The sequence below is a fragment of the Paramacrobiotus metropolitanus genome, unplaced genomic scaffold (genome assembly GCF_019649055.1).
Source record: "Paramacrobiotus metropolitanus isolate TYO unplaced genomic scaffold, Prichtersi_v1.0 Parri_scaffold0000007, whole genome shotgun sequence".
Classification (NCBI taxonomy): Eukaryota; Metazoa; Tardigrada; class Eutardigrada; order Parachela; family Macrobiotidae; genus Paramacrobiotus; species Paramacrobiotus metropolitanus.
Window position 1 is genome coordinate 1,883,821 of NW_026570227.1, and position 16,634 is coordinate 1,900,454.

Genomic DNA, 16,634 nt, shown 5'->3' on the forward strand with positions numbered 1-16,634 from the left:
GCTGGTGCAGGACAGGCTGAGGAAGAGCGGATCGGTGGACGCGTAGGACACCACGTGCTTGATGGCCAGGATGTATAACGACAGCAGGCTGCCCAGGACGCCGACGATGCACATGGGGATGAAGAAGTAGCCGAAGGGGTCCGGCCCGTTGAAGGGGGCGTGGCCGCCGCCGGCGGAAGAGTTGTTGGACATAGTGTGGATGGCGAAAAATACGGAATTTTTAGAATTTAATCAGCGTGACCTTTTACCGATTTATAAAGAAATTAATTCCGAAAAACTCGATTTCAACAGGCAACAGGGACCGCGGCGGAATAAATGTAAAAAGCGCCAGCAGACAGAATAAAGTAAAAACAATTCTGTTTTTCGTAGGGTTAAAAGGCGACGTAGCTAGCACAGTCGCGGCGTTTCCCTGCTTAATGACAACTAAACTAAAACATTATCCAAGAAAATGAGAAATGCATCATCATGCCGGGCGCTGTGATCGCGTTGGTTGTACAATTAAATGTGAAAAGAAGACACCATATAAAACGGTGGACGTAAATGCCGGGATTAAACTGCACAGACCACGTCCCATCCAGTACTGGCAATGACGTTGGCAGACTGATTTGCTGGTTATTGTTCTGCGCTTGCCTTAACTGCAGATCAGGTTTCCCGGGACGTGCAACGCCTGTGCAGTCTGAGTGCTACGGCAAAGGGGCGAGCGGATCGAATGACAGCGGCAGCGGATGTCGTTAATCGCTCGTACGCGGACATGATCGTAGTTACACAAGGCGGTTCTGTATTATGCGCTGACGTACAGAACCGGCACGTGTTGTGACGTTGTCGCGGAAGAACACCTGACCGGCGTGACGCTGATGCCGGTTCGCCAAGGAAAACCGATCGTGTGGAATGTTACACGTGGCGAGCCAGTCTACAGTATATAGGGGGAAAAATGAGTCTAGCCGAACCAGTCCCTTGTACTTCTGATGCAAGCCAGCTGGTGGTTTACGTTGTGGCTTGACAGTGTTTTATGTAAAGCGCTGCTATTAAGGCTGTGCGGCATTGACGGTACATGTGGTTTTGGCTGCATGGGGCTATAATACAGTTTTAGCCTGCTTATCTGCAGTTGTACGAGTGCTGCTTACCTGTTATCAGTACCTGTACGAGGACATTTGGGTGCTGTGAACATACCCTGCACGATTAGGCTGCGATGAACAGCTGGTTAGCCGTAGCTCGCAACGCTACTGTTATCACAGTCTGAATGCAAACGGCTATAAATTTAGCCGGCTGTTCATCGCAGCCTAATCGTGCAGGGTATGTTCACAGCACCCAAATGTCCTCGTAATCTTAATAGCGGCGCTGTACAGTACATAAAACGCCGTCTAGCCACAACGTAAACCATCAGCTGGCTTACACCAGAAGTACAAGGGACTGGTTCGGCTAGACTCATTTTTCCCCCTATATACGCTCGCACACTGGCACGTCAGCAAAAGCGCCATAAATGGGGAAGCGCGGCCCAGTGGGCGGATTCCCGCGATGGAAACACATGTCTGATGTCATTCCTTTAGTGTACTGAATGTACTACGTAATAATTTACGCATTTGCAGTTGCAAAAATTGTCAGTTTCTTACGTGTTGATAATTCTCGTAACTGTTACCCAGTATTACTGTATGTACATGCAGATACAACAGTACAAGACAGTGATCCTTTAATAATTATCACGATACCAATGTGAAACAGATTTTATAACAGAAACACTTCCTCTTTGCTCGGGAACTGTGCCTATCACTCAAAACGCAATCCCTCTTTGCATTTGCACAGAGAGCCGCTGCTTAAAAAAACTCTTTTGCTCGTTTCTGGCCAGCGGCGGTGTGACGGTGGCGGTCATATGTACATGTACATATTATATAATTACTGTGTTGAAATACTATATTATATGTAGGTTTCAACAAATCTTTTTACGATTTTAATTGTGGTCACTATATCAATCTAATTCCCATAAAACGAAGGTATTTGTCTACAATACTTACTTTACTCTACTAGATACAAAAGTCCCGCTCGCCAGTATGATCCGTATCAACTATCAAGATGGTCCAAAGTCCTCCAAACCGCCGACATGTACCAGTATTAAGACGGTACGTTACCGTACGCTACAGCCACGATTTTCGGCTGCCAACTGCCGACCGCGATCATATTTACGCGTCCCATAATCAGATCGCAGTCGAGAAGCGATCGCCACGTACTATCGCACCGTTCTTGTCGTGTTCGTTGCTGTCCTAGCAACTACTGTTTTACTTCATACGTCTTCCTGTTATATTCCTGTCATTCTACCTGCTGCGCAGTTGCTGTACACATCATTAATTATGTAGTATTAATTAACTATTAAAGTATTACTTATACAATACTTCACAGTTCTCATAACTCATAAACTATCACACCGTTCTCATAACTGACATGTGACAAAAACAAGTTGAATTTGGTCTGTTACGAAAAATGTACGGAAAGCTTGGTCTAATCCGTTGTGTATTCTTGCTGTTATGTTATAGCAGTTCATGCATCTATTCTCAGCAGACGGGTGTTCCGGCTACCAGTGACTGCTGGCCGAATACCAAATTTGCCCTGTTACGCACAACGACCGACTGTCCCGGAGGCGGCGCCTGGGGCACCGGCGAAGTAATGCACCGTCTCGGTCCGAACTCCTCCGTCTCCCATCCGGATCTGCTCAGCGTGGCAATCACCGAGGAAGCCGTCATCCTCGACTTTTGCGTCCTGGACCCGTCCGAGGACTGCGGTCCGGTCAGAACCGCCTTCCCGCCCGGCTCATACTGTATCCTTAACGCGCAACCCGGGATGCGGTTCGCTGACTGCCCCGCCGGCTTTTACTGGAGCGCCGTCGGGTTGGACGACGTCGGGACGCCAATCCGGCGGCCGCGGGCTCGAGGTCACGTCCCGACCGGGGAGTACCTGCCCACCTTCACGCACTATTATTTTTGTTGTCGCAACGATTCCGCGCCGGCTAATCCCGTGCTGCTGCCCCCGCAGTGGCCCTTTATCCTCTTCCCGTTGGGCGTGCACTGCGCCTGTCAGGAGGTGGTCGGAATGCGGGCTAAGATGTTTTCTCTCTACCTGGATGCGGAGAACGGCTCCTATGTCAATCGTCCCGATCCGTATCGTTCGCCGTACGCGGTGACGGCGAACAGTACCGTTGAGGGGGCGGGGCCCGCCTGTGCCGGCGAGAAACGCGGAGCCGGGCTGCACTTGCACATGTGCCATTATAGTTCATGATGAACACGGGATCCGAATTATCTGATTGCGTAAACGCTCATGTTAAAACCGTAAACGGAGAACCGGTGTTAACAAAATTAACCGGCGTACGCATTTTTTATTATTTTGATTTATTAATTCATCAGTTAACTGTGAGAAAGTGCAATGTAACTGCAAATTTCCAACTGGATTGATATTTTCACAATATGTCTCATCCTTCACGCCGAATGGCGTGTCTTTATGAAAGCAACTTAGAAGTATCTCACAGAATGATAGAAAGCCATAGGCTAGGTACTTCCTGGCAATCGTACTAAATGTTGTCTTTTTTCGGAAAAAGCCATCAATACAATAAAAAGTGCATACGCAGAATACTATGCAAAATGATTTACATTTAAAAATTAAAAAAAAACAACCAAAATCGTTAGCGCTGTCCGTCATCTTAGAACGCATACCCAAAGTGCCCATAACAGCAGCAGCATTTCCTTTTACAACAGCTAGGCTAAATCTCTGTTTTAAAAACGTAGTAGAAAGAGGCTCCCCTGTCGCGTCGCGAATCCTTCTGCCAACGAAACGAATGAGCTCCGCAAATGCCGGACCAAAAGTTCCAAAGGTCTCGACCGCCAAGGGATAAAGAAGATATCCCATTCTTTCCACAAAGGCGTATTTACGACGTTAATTGTTTTCGGCCAAAAGCGCAAAACTGCCGGATGCACTCGCTCTTGCCCGCACATGCGTTATGGCTACTGTGTCCTAACATGCAGCGTCCCAAACGAGCGCTTTGCCATCACGTACAGGGACGAGAGTCATGCCGTCTGGCCGCGTATTGTCTATACCGGACAGTCCCAGTGGCTCGCTTTGACAAGGATACCCAGCAGCATTGCGTAAAGAGAAAGCACAGCTTGTTCTAAAAATCAAACTCGATACGGCCGTCACATGCCGGCAGTTTCTCGCAGTCTGCTGTACATTAAATGTCACCACTCGTTTCTTCTTCCAACGCCGGGCGAAACGCAATAGTTTGGCTGTCGTAACTAGAGAAGAGCACGCGGGCGTCGGCGCTATCCAAACTGGTGATTCTCGAGCTAGTCCATCCGTTTGTCTGCGGGTCATACAATTCCATCGTCGACAAGGACACGGCATAGTCGTTCTCGATGCGGCCGCCGAACACACCGATACGGTTGCCGGTAACAAAGGCACAGTGATTACTGCGGGCGTGACGCAAGGATGGCAAGGATTCCCATGTGCGCGTTGTCATGTTCAGACGGGCGCATGACCGCAACGTTTCTACCGACCACACGACCACCGACCGTCCGCCCAGAATGTAGACGTAGTTCTGCAGGACGGCCGTGGCGAAGGCGCACCGACGGCCCGCTAACGGCGGCAGGCTGTGCCATTCGCTCGTTACGGTGTTGAAGCCTTCCACGTACATGAACTTGGATGATGTCGCAACGGGAGAACCGATGAAAATGATGTACTGATTAATGGGCACTCCGCATTCCATACGCCGGATCCTGCAGACCGGCTATCGTTTATTAGGCAACCGTACTATTTTAACACTCTTTTGTGTGCACGGTAGCCTTGTCACACATCGCGGCATCATCGAAGCAAGCGGGGCAGCGCGCAACGCGCAGAGCAGGATAAAGTGGCGAAGTATCAGGAACTCACCCGAGATTACCTGTCCCGTGCATTTGGCGTCGAAACACTCCGGACCGGACGCCTCTCGTTTGGTCACCGAAGTCGGTAGATGATACAACAGAAACAGGCGGTACGGGCGATGGAGTTTCTGCGCCAACGAATCAGCATTGACATCCAACGCGGGAACGCGGCCTCTGTCATGGAACAGCACCAGTATCGGCTAATCAGAAATGTTCTGTGTGATTAGGCCGCTATCTCAGTAGTCGGCTGAGGCTGTGCATTCAGTACAAATCTTTCACTTTTATAGGAACTTGTGACTGTATCGTTTCGCCAATCTGAATAAATTTTCGAAGCTTTGAAAGTTTAAAAAAAAACACTCTTTTCCACATACAGTAAATAGCGGACTAATGAAAGTGAGAACTGGATCGAATGTTAACTTTAGAAAACCAAGAAACATTTGCAACAGCCAGCCGAGCACATTTAAGGGATTCGGCCCGGTACATAGCACCAAATTCATATAATCCACGGCAACTTTCGCTGTCGCGCACTCCCAAACACTTTTTTGCATTGCTTTATGATATTTTGTAGCCAAAGGATTCGTATACATATGCGAAAAAACCATATGTGCGCGCAACATCCGGTTCGGGAGTTATTAGTGAAATAAAATTCCAAAAGTTTAAACGCGTGGAGGTGTACCAAAAGTTCCCGTGTATGTACGTACCCGAATTCGGTACTATGTACGAGGCCAAATCCCTTAACGCGCATAAATTAGCAATATCAACGTCTTTAGTTCTGCACTACATTTTACACACCACTCACCGGTTTAAGTTTGGACCGACCGGCAGTTCCTGCAAAGCGGACCCGGTGTGTTGCAGCAAATCCGTTGTTTTGAACGATCTGCACCTCATATCCCAGAAGCACAGCATGCTCCCAGTTACCACAGGGCATTTGATGAGCGAAGTCTGGTGACCCATAGAAACTGAGCGGCACGTCTGTCTAACCACGTCCCATGCCAGGGTGTGGAACACCCGTGAGGGGCTGCCATCGTGCATGTCGGTGACCTGGCAAAGCACCTCGTTTCTCCACACTCCAATCACCTGACCTAAGTGCTTACGCCGCAGACTGACCGGCAAAGGGAACTGCCACAATCGGGTGCTGGCCGGATGGTACGACTGCGCGTACAGCGAATATTTAATAGAACCGTCAAAGACACGTTGCAGTATTATGACATTATCCTGGGGATTATGTGTTTTCTCGGTCAGCCGCTGGATTATGCTATCCGCAGAGCTTCGACAGTCACTAATAGACTGCACGCAATTACGTCCACATTCAGCGAGAGCGGTTGGCGCCAGGGTGCCAATAACCGGTGTATAACCGTCGACGATCATGATAGCATAGCGGCTATCCGGAGTTTCCTCCCCTGCCTCCATCATGTCGCCGTCGGCATTGTGCAGCCATTCCCGGTGGTTTCCCAGCACGCAGTGCGCGAGCTTCACTACAATACAACCCAAACTCCAGATATCGGTTTTCCGTCCAGGCGGTCGGTGTCCGACCCTTTCCGCTTCGGTTAGGGTGAATTTCTCCAGCGTCTCCGGTGACATATAGCGGATCGTCCTCCGGGCATGGGTCATGTCTGCCGAGCACGTGACATGGCTCTGCATACAGACGATATCGCCCAGATCGCAGAGTATCACCTTATCTCCGAGGTGTCCCAGCCGCCTAACCAGTATGTTACCCGGCTTCAAATCACCGTGGATGATACGGTTTTGATGTAAGAAATGCAGCGCCTGTGCAATTTCCAGCGTATACCGTGTAGCGGTCTGTCTTTTCAGCATGCTGCCGTCTTGTCCTAATTTATTAAGAAGATAAGCTAAATCTTTTTCTATAAAAGTAATTATTATGACGAAATTAACCCAGGTATGCCAATATAATAATCACAAGACTGTACGATAAAGTGGAACAGAGTTATTAATAGAAGTTTATAGCAGTCCTGTAATATTGGAAAATGTACTGTAATACCTTGATAGTACTCCATCATCAGTTCCACGGAAACGAGCGTTCCTTTTCGTTTAGGAAAGCGTATAGTGATTTTGTGATGCTTAACCAAGTGGTTATGCTGCATCTTCTACAGTAACTCACATTTGTCCCGTAGTTTTCGATAGTACTCCGAATTCATCTGCAGCCTGGCTGTACAGTATCCAGCTGGATAACTTTCATGGCGACGGTTTCGTCCCCGGCGAAATTGCCACGCTCCGTCACGGTGGCCATGTATACGTACCCAAATGCACCGCGTGCCAGGCAATCGGTACTCTCGTACTGGTACTGGTAGTTGCTTCCGAGTACTACATTTTCTCCCGCAACACAGTTCTTACACCGATCCACTGTTGTAGCATGTTTTTCAAATTTCAAAATGAATTTCAAAAATTGGAAAACAATCGTGGAAGTCTGGATCGGTGTAAGAACGATCTTCATGGTTATGTGCATTTACTTGCAAAATCTGAAATGGATCGGTCCATAATGAGACTTTTGGTACACCTGAATGCAGTTAAACTTTTTGGAATTTGTCTGACAGCCATAACTCCCGAACCGGATGTTGCGCGCGAAAACGGACTTCACGCCTCTGAAAACAAATCATTTGGCTACATAATGTCAAAAAGCCATTCAAAAAAGTGTTTGGAAGTGCACGAAAGCGGATAATCCCGTCAATGTACACGAATTTAGTGCTATGTACCGGGCCAAATCCCTTAAATGAACATCCGGTCTGACCTGAGGGAACGCTGACCGAATCAATTAGCCGCAAGGCGTTATTCGACACAAACAGAACATATTTTCGCCATGAAAAAACCTTTATCTTTATTATTCGCACGCCATTGTACGTACTCCTCGTAATTTTTTCTTTAAATGCGTTGACTGCAGTTAATTGCGCCGAAGTTTCCACACAGGAGAATATGCAAAAAGCAGACCCTATATTCACCGGCGATCCATCTCCACTGCCGGACGATCCGGATATCCGCGTGTTGATTGATCACTGACTAACTGACTCAACAAGCACCAGTATAAGAGTAAATTACTCTATTTGTATCAAGATTGTCCAAAGTCCTCCAAACCGCCGGTATGCGACTCTATTTGAGAACTGAGGCGGTACGTTACCGTGCGCAGCAGCCGTTGCCAATTAATGATGTTTGAAAATCCTCTCAAATCAGATCGTAGTCGTAGAATGACTATCGTACCGTTCACACAAGCGGCGTGTGAAAAAAGTTGAATTCGACCTCTTGTGAAAAATGTATGGAGGAAAGAAGGGTATGATCTGTTCCCTGTTGTTATTATGCTTGAGCATTACATGCTTTTATGCTCAGCCTAATTACACGCTTAACGATGCATCATCACGGCAGAGGTCAGTACAAGCACAATGTCGAAATTTTTAATTAGCATCTACCAGCGCCGGCTTGTTGTTCTGTTAATTGGCTATTGCCCGAATACATATACAGCACAATATACTTCAACGGGTGTTTTGGCTAATGACGTCTTCATTCAGCGTGGGTGAGCCCGAGAGAGCGGGTCAGGTGGCGGCCAACGCGAGCAGGAATGTGCCGGCACCTGTTGACTGCTGGCCGAATGCCCGGTTCGCCCTGCTGCGCCCGGTGACCGACTGCCCCGGCGGCGGCATCTGGGAGGCCGGGGAAGTGATGCACCATCTCGGCGGCAGCTCCTCCGTCTCCCAGCAGAACCTCCTCGGCGCCCACATCACGGAGGAAGCCGTGACCCTCCACTTTTGCGTCCGGAATCCCTCCGACGAGCCCTGGTACGACGACTGCCGTCCGCTCAACCCCGCCTTCCCGCCCGGCTCCTACTGCCTCCTCAACGCGCAGCCCCGGACCAGCTTCGACCACTGCCCCGCCGGCTTCCACTGGAGCGTCGTCGGCCTGGACGACGTCGGGACGCCGCTACGGCGGGCGCGGCCGCGCGGCTTCCTCCCGACCGGGGAGTACCTCCCGGACTTTACCCGTTATTATTTTTGTTGTCGCAACGACTCCGCTCCCGGTAATCCTGTGGTGCTGCCTACGCAGCGGCCCTTTATCCTATTCCCGTTGGGCGGGCACTGCGCATGCCAGGAAGTGGTCGGAATGCGGGCCAGGATGGTCTCGCTCTATCTGGATGCGGAGAACGGCTCCTATGTCAACCACCCCGATCCGTATTGTTCGCCGTACGCGGAAACGGCGGATAGTATCGTCGCGGGTGCCGGGTCTGCCTGTATCAGGGAGAAACGGGGAACCGGGCTGCGCTTGCACATGTGCCATTATAGTTGATGATGGGCGCTGGATCCGCGCCAATGTTCATGTCAATACCGGTAACCGGTACTAACAAAATCAACCGGCGAAAGCATTTTAACTGTTGTGTTACGGTTACTCGGTTCATTGCATGGTATCGTGTAATTATATTGTATTAGCCACGAATACGTACGTAATACATGCACTGCCTGACCGCATATTTCCCGCATTGATTAACATTTTCAAGCTGGTGGCGTGGTAGTAGTTATTAAGAGTGCCAAAGAGTCCTTCACGCCAAATGCCGCTTCTTTATTACAAAAACGGACATATCGTACCGAGCGATAAAAAGCCGTACAGTGAAACCTCCAAGATACGTACACCTCCGTTCAAAAAATTTCGTACGTAACTCAGAGGTGTACGTAACATAGAATCGCCACCCCCAACGCCCCCTGGGGGGGGGGCGACTGTATAATGAGGGGACTGTCCCACTGCGGAGTGCTCAGTATACTGCATGCAACTTCACTGTACACAGCGTGCAGTTCGGAAAGGTACATGTTGCATTAGTTCACACAAATTTTAATATTTTTACAGCATATAAGCAGGCGGAAAAGTTTCTCCCACACACTTCGAACAGAAAACATCGTCCGAATCAGTTCAGAACAAAAGACAACGTACAATTTTAAGCTAGTTTCTTTGTTTCTTTACGATTTTTCCATCGAATATTTTAAAAAAACCAAATTCTTACTCGCCAGTGTACGTATGTTCGAGGTGATTGCGTACAGTTTACTGCTTAGGCGGTACAGAGAAAAAGTGTACGTGTACGTATCGTAGAGGTGTACGTCACGTAGAGGTTCCCCCCTGTACTGTAGTCTACGGAGAGTTTCGGTACAGAATTTTTCGTACTTAAGTGAGAGGTGTACGTATCTTGGGAGTGTACGTACGAGGAGGTTTTACTGTATATTAAATTAATTAACTAGCTATATTCTACACAGTCGCGATCACACTACAGAATAGTACTGTACAGTTACATAAAACAATTATGTTGCTACCGGCATGCTAATAGCAATTGTGGAGTATACTACTGTATGCTGCAATAGCCGCGGATTTCCGGGCAGATTCCTAAGAAGCGCATCGTGTCGGCCACAAACTCGGCGCAATTGCGCAGAATGCTGTACGTGTCTTTCAGCTCGGATCGAATGAACGCCAGCAGATCCTCCAGCGTCCGTTGCGTGCCCGGCTGAATATCCTCCCAGATGATCCATAGCCACTCCCGCTCCTCGCTCCAGTTGCTGCGCTTGAGGTCCGCCCGTCTCTTGCTGCGCTGGATATTGATGCCCTCGTCGTGCTTGTCGATGCACCAGTACCAGTCGTCCGTCTCCACGATGGCAAAGCTGTGCTTCACCACCGCCGCGGTCGGGCCCTCCATACCCTGGATCTTGCAGTTGTAGGTGGAGATGGCCAGCACCTTCTCGTCGTAGCGCACCGCCTCGCTCTCCCGGATGGCGTTGAACATATCCCAGAAGTCGTCATAGTGGCAGCGGTACATGAACGTCGCGGACGCTTTCCCGGCCGATGGGTCAAATAAGAGTCGGCCGGCCCACGAGCCTCCCCACTTGGTTTTGCCGGCATGCTCCTCCTTGGACACGGAGTACTTGCAGCAAGACATGTCTGCTGCGTTAGTTATACGGCTTGGGTGCTGCCCAGGAATTGGGGGGTGGCGCCGAGGGACTGGCTTGTTTGGTGTTGTTCTGGCCGGTGCCGCCTTTATTCTTCTGGATGTCGCAGTGGCAGGGACTGGTAATGTTGATCACCGGGTTGGGACTGATCAGCTTGGAGCCGGCGCCACCCATGCGAGCCGGTGAAGGGCGTGGATGAGGCGTTACTTTGTGGCTTGTGGGGCCTCCTGCCAATGCATAATAGAATTCGGCATCGACTGTTTACTTTCCCAGGTTTCACAGCTTCTAACTGGTAAGGCATCTTCTCTTATACACAAATTAAAGCGCTGTACTAATACTAACTGCACAATAAGCACATTAAGTAGCCTGATGCTGTTGCAGGGCTAATGTTACACACTGCTATGGCCACAGCTATAATTAAACATGGAAAGGTCAAGACCGAGCCGGCCGCTCACAGAATCACACGTGCAGTGTTGTTTAAGAGCGATGGCGGCACCCAGCAGACAAGGCTACCTGAGCAGTGTTAACAGCAACTGAAGACATACGCACTCAACAAGCAGTACTCACGCGCATGGAGAGGTTTTTTATTCAAGGAGCCAGCATGATGACATTAGAACAGTAATCAGAGCATCAAATTTCGGCACGACCAATGACATTAGTCAAAGGTCATGTACACGCTACAGGAGACCGGCAGTTCTAACGGGTATACCGGTAACTACAAAATGCTGCACAATATGCCCATGCGGTATACAGAGTACTCTATCAAGATGGGTGATATGGATTCTTAAGAATTGTTCTTACCGATCGGATCGGACAGACCAACGCGCAACGACCTAGTTACTCTGACCGAACCACTCCACCTGCCCCGTAACTGGCAACTGCAATCCCAGCAGAAAATGTCAACAACAGGAAATATATCTGTGCAGGGCCAGAGCACAGCGCAAATAAGAACGATCGATGATTTACCTGACAATGAAGCAACGTTCAGCACAGATTGTCAGCGTAATGTATTGCCGCCGTATCCTCCACGGAATCCTTGTAAATGAATTACCGGTTCAAATACCGGCGATATGGTCCGCAGAGAAAAAAATTTAAGTAGTAGGGCGGCGTATCATCAGCTCAAACGAGATGGGAATTTTCAAAGTGGATGTGCAACCGCTTGCCGCCACTGCAGGATTTGCAGTCTTCGTACGAGTTTATATAGGAGCGTCGGTGCATATATGCTTTTACGAGGAGAGCATTGAGAGCTTTTCAGTACAGTAATTATACGAGTAATTAAGCCGATTGACATAGCCAAATTCAGATGAACCACACAGCCTACCGACATCGCAGTCCTCCGTCACTCTAAACCCACTTTACAAATATAGCTGCGTCGTGGGCACATTCGCGTGATCTACGTCGCTGACACCCATTAATCACCGCGCTTTCTAAAATTTACCCAACCTTTACGTCCTATCCAAGGTTAAGCAAAACCGCACAAGAACCCGGCAATGGCAAGGAATTAATCATAATAACGTGACTATTACAGTAGTAAAAATCTTCTACGCTTTTCTTCCATTTTTACCCCTGTCAACCAGATTCTGCGCGCAAGACAATTTTCTTATCAGTTACGCGTTTGACGCTTTCGCTCACTTTTCACGCTTTGACGCTCTTCATGTAAACAGGCGATGCGATCACGTTTGACCTTGGGTGAGACGTAAAGGGCGAGAAAGTGTAGGGAACCGAAAGTGATTAATGAGTGTCAGCGACGGTGATCACGCGAATGGTCCCCGAGACAGCTATTTTTGTAGACTGGTTAAACTGACGAAGAACTGCGACGTTTACAGGCCTGTGTTGGTCAGCTGACTTTGGCGATGCAAAAGTTAACTGGCTCAGTTTGTTGTGATTTACGGTTTGTGTTCTTTTCTCGAAAGTTCTGCAGTCCGCCGGCAACCCTATGGCGCTTTACGAGTGTACGGTTGGGGAGAGGAGTTGCATGTTAGCTGCGTGGGATGTCGTTAATATTAATCCTGCCATCATCGCGATCATCACTGACCGGTTGTGCTCTGTGTAATACTTGTGTGCTTGTACATGTATATTGCATGTATACTCGTATAATTATGTATATTTTTAACAAAAGCTTCGGAAACTATAAAAGTACTCGTGTTGTAAGTTGTAATAGTAATCAATTAAAATGAGTGCATTCGAAAGATTATGTATATTACTGCTTGTACATGTATATTACATATATATGTATATCTATATTACTGCTTGAACCCTGTACATGTATATTGCTCTCTGCATGTATATTACAGTACTTCACAAGTTTTTGACAACATACGGTAACACCTTTAATAAGTATCATGTCACAAGTACAAACTTAGTACTAGAAAACATTAATCTCATAACAGAAACACTTCCTCAATGCTATCCTGATCGGGCATTGTACCCATTACACAAATCGCATTCCCCCGTTGTATCTGGATAGAGAGCCGCTGTCTAAAAAACTCTTTCGCACGTTTCTCGCCTGTGGCGGTGGCCATACCGCTTCCAACCTCATCCACAAGCCTTTTTGTTCCATCTCCCCACGGTCCGTAAATTTCGAATGCTGCCGCCATGAAGTTATACCGTGGCTGCAGCCAGCTGTTTCGAAAGTTTCGCTCTTTCGGCATGTTCAGCTGCGGCCCCGGCATTCATTGAGGTGCGATCGATATAAGAGGCTGCAAGTGTGTCCACGCAAGTCACATCGACGGCCAGCGGCTTTCCGCGTTCCCGCGTTTTGACAACCGTGGAACAGGAGGACAGATGCTGCTGCGTTCGTAGCGTGTTGTGTATAAGTCGTTATTAAGTGATATTAATGAAGACGAGCACAACTACGATGTACGAGTATATATACGCGATGTACCGTATAATTGCGTATATGAGTGCAAAGCCACTGAATGTATATTACATCTGAGTATGAGTTACGGTAGACGTACATGGCCTGAGGGGACACTGGTCGAATTAACTAGCAGTCTAGCCGTAAGCTGACAATTCGGCATGCGCCACACACGAAAATATTTCCGTGATTTAAACAGTTACTCTTGTTCTTCGTACACCCCTACATGCACTCATCGTAAATAATAAATAGTTATATTTATTCTGTAACGCGTGGCTGCTCAGTCCACGCAGGAGAACATGCAGAAGACAGCCAACGCCTCAACCAGTGACTCGTCTCCACTGCCGGACGATCCCGAAATCCGCGCTCTGATCCAACGCTACCAGCTGAAGAAGCACCCCGAAGGCGGCTGGTACCGCAAACTGTACAAATGCCAGGACACCGTCTTGCCGCAGTCACCCGCCCTCGAACGCTACCCCCCGCCGACCTGCCACGCTGCCGGCACCTCCATCCTCTTCCTGGTGACCGCCGGGGACCACTCCGCCTGGCACCGGCTCCTCTCCGACGAGACCTGGTACTTCCACCGAGGTGACGCCCTCACGCTGCGGACCATCCGCCCCACCGGCGACCTCCAGGAGGTGGTTCTCAGCGGGGATCCGGCGGAGGGGGACCTCCAGTACACGGTACGGGCGCTGCAGCCCCTGTCGGCCGAGACCCGCGGACGCTACACCCTCGTGGGCTGCGGACAGTGTCCGGGTTTTGAGTACCGGGATTGGCAGCTCCTGACGCGCGAGGAGTTCCTCCGGGAACATCCTGGTCTGTCGCATTTGGCGTATTTGTGCTCTCAGTAATGTCTGTCCTAATTCAGGATTGCGTGACACTGTAACACTTACTAATTCTGGTTGTTAAAAATAATCGTCTGTGATGTTATGGTGCTGGGATTTTCTATAGATTTTTTTCTTTAGTGTAAGTTTGATATAATATTATTAGAAGTAGAGATCTTAGTGTTATGAAAGCAGGATTATCAGGGAAAATGCCAAAATGGTGTTTTGATACAGCGTGTCAGCGTGTGTATACTTGTACTCTAGTTTTTTTTATTTATCGACTAGCGTTTTTTAGGGACTTTTGGATTACTAAGTAACACTTAAAGAAGTAATAAACTATACTGTATTCGGTTTTATGTGCTATTTTTTTTAGATTTTTATTCATAATTACACCGCGCATTACACAAGTAACAAGAACAACAATCCTTGACATCATTGCCGTTCAGCTAATTTAAAGGCAAAATACAAATCTCCCTTCTCAACCATGTCACCAAAAGTACCGAGAACAGACACTGCATTTCCTCGCTGGATCTCGATACCAATTCTCTGACGCAAAAACTCCCCTGAGCGAGGGTTGCCTGTACAGTCACAGATCTTTCTCGACAAATCTTTAAAAAACTTCTTCGTCAGCGGTCCAAATGTTCCCGTGGTTTCGAAAGCCAGCGGTTGAACTATGTAGCGATCTGCCAGGCCGCTGTACTTTCCCAACTTCTGGTTTTCCCACATTTCCGCTGCACTCTCCGGCACCCTGGACGTCTGGCCAATGTAAGTTTGGGCAAATGTGTCTGCCACGGTAACATCCCACACTAGCGGCTTTCCATTCTTCTATGGGAAGGCTGTCACTCCGTCGGGCCGCTTTCCATCGCCTCTGTCTAAGCCCACCGGCTCGAGTGATGAGGGCACTTTTGCCGAACTCAGCGCCCGCTTGGTTGCTTCGTTCAAGACGGCGTGGACTGGACACCGTGTCTTCCTTTCGCCAGCTTGCAAACCAGCCCATGGTGTCCGAGATTGTCTACGGTACTGCCGCACCTACACACATGCTTCTGGCATACTGGAGCTCCTAACCGCCGCGCCACGGCAATTTGTAAGTGGGCATCCTCCAGTAGATTTCCGAATATAGATACGGGCAAAGCAGACAACCAAGCACGCGATTCCGGTGAGGATGCAACCAACAATCGCGCAGAGGTAAATACTAAATACGTCGGCATTCTCCATCATGCGGGATACTGTCTGGTTATGCTGCAATGCTGTCCAGACCGACTGGAAGTGACGGCTTTCCATCCGCGGAGGTTCCAGGGAAAAGCGTTCGATCCAAACTTCCATCAGCCGATTGGCTGTGTCTTTTATTTATGTGTGCTATTAGTAAGTATATTAGTATCAGGACGAAATAATGAAACTGTAGTGTAGTGGCTACGGCCTACGGGCAGTAGTTGCGCGTAGCCACGTTACTGTAGCCGCTAGACGAACTTGCACCACTTTTAGATCCGGCCGCTGCCTGCCACTGGCCCGGCATTGCTGATCTGCGCCGGGAAGGCAACCGCCGTAGACGTTGTTTCGCACGTCACCAATTACAGGAATTGCGCAGTGCGCCAAAATGAGAACTACGCATACGCTACGTATCACGTAAAGATTGGCGCATGGTAGGCGCACTGTAATACCGAGGCCGCTAACTGACCGCAGAATTTACCGAGTACACTACTCTTTTTTATCATGCATGTGTCTTTCGCTTTGTAGACCTTGGTTTTCTGTTAATTTTCATGTGCCACCCGTCTTTGCAGACAGCACGGTTTGCAAACGCGCCCTAATTAAAAATTACAGTAGGAGCACGCGTTGCTATGGAGCAGCCACGACTTCCCGGCTACTCGAAGGCTACTGACTTCCAACCGCCCTCGGGCTGCGTGGCGGCGCAGATCAGCAATTGAGCACGAGCCTTCCTCCCACCGGGTGGGGTGGCCCACACTTTACCTTTCAAATTTTAGTACTATACTCGGTGCTGCCTGCCCCTGCCACGGGCACCCCAAAAACAACAACAAACCAGATTTACAAACAGAAAAATATCAGAGCTCTGACATTGTGCTCTTGTTAATAATTATCTAGCGTTGCAAAGAATAAAAAACTAGCAATGAACAGCAAA

At 48.8% G+C, this 16,634-nt stretch overlaps 4 protein-coding genes across 4 annotated transcripts; 3 read left to right on the forward strand and 1 right to left on the reverse strand.

The window, feature by feature from the left end:
- Positions 1-2,262: 2,262 nt before the first annotated feature.
- LOC129582286 (uncharacterized) lies at positions 2,263-3,627 on the forward strand. Its single transcript, XM_055473779.1, has 2 exons — positions 2,263-2,474; positions 2,551-3,627. Exon 2 carries the CDS (start codon positions 2,656-2,658, stop codon positions 3,262-3,264), a length of 609 nt encoding a protein of 202 aa, XP_055329754.1. The 5' UTR covers positions 2,263-2,474; positions 2,551-2,655; the 3' UTR covers positions 3,265-3,627.
- A 4,472-nt stretch (positions 3,628-8,099) lies between these two features.
- Positions 8,100-9,380, forward strand: LOC129582203 (uncharacterized). The gene is made up of 2 exons (XM_055473651.1): positions 8,100-8,269; positions 8,411-9,380. Exons 1-2 carry the CDS (start codon positions 8,157-8,159, stop codon positions 9,180-9,182), a joined length of 885 nt encoding a protein of 294 aa, XP_055329626.1. The 5' UTR covers positions 8,100-8,156; the 3' UTR covers positions 9,183-9,380.
- An 87-nt stretch (positions 9,381-9,467) lies between these two features.
- LOC129582204 (uncharacterized) lies at positions 9,468-12,007 on the reverse strand. The gene is made up of 3 exons (XM_055473652.1): positions 11,786-12,007; positions 11,621-11,697; positions 9,468-11,046 (listed from the first exon to the last, which is right to left on the reverse strand). Exon 3 carries the CDS (start codon positions 10,807-10,809, stop codon positions 10,222-10,224), a length of 588 nt encoding a protein of 195 aa, XP_055329627.1. The 5' UTR covers positions 10,810-11,046; positions 11,621-11,697; positions 11,786-12,007; the 3' UTR covers positions 9,468-10,221.
- Positions 12,008-13,921: 1,914 nt separating this feature from the next.
- LOC129582377 (uncharacterized) lies at positions 13,922-14,650 on the forward strand. Its single transcript, XM_055473890.1, has one exon. The coding sequence runs from the start codon at positions 13,976-13,978 to the stop codon at positions 14,525-14,527; it is 552 nt and encodes a 183-aa protein (XP_055329865.1). The 5' UTR covers positions 13,922-13,975; the 3' UTR covers positions 14,528-14,650.
- The last annotated feature ends 1,984 nt before the right edge of the window (positions 14,651-16,634 follow it).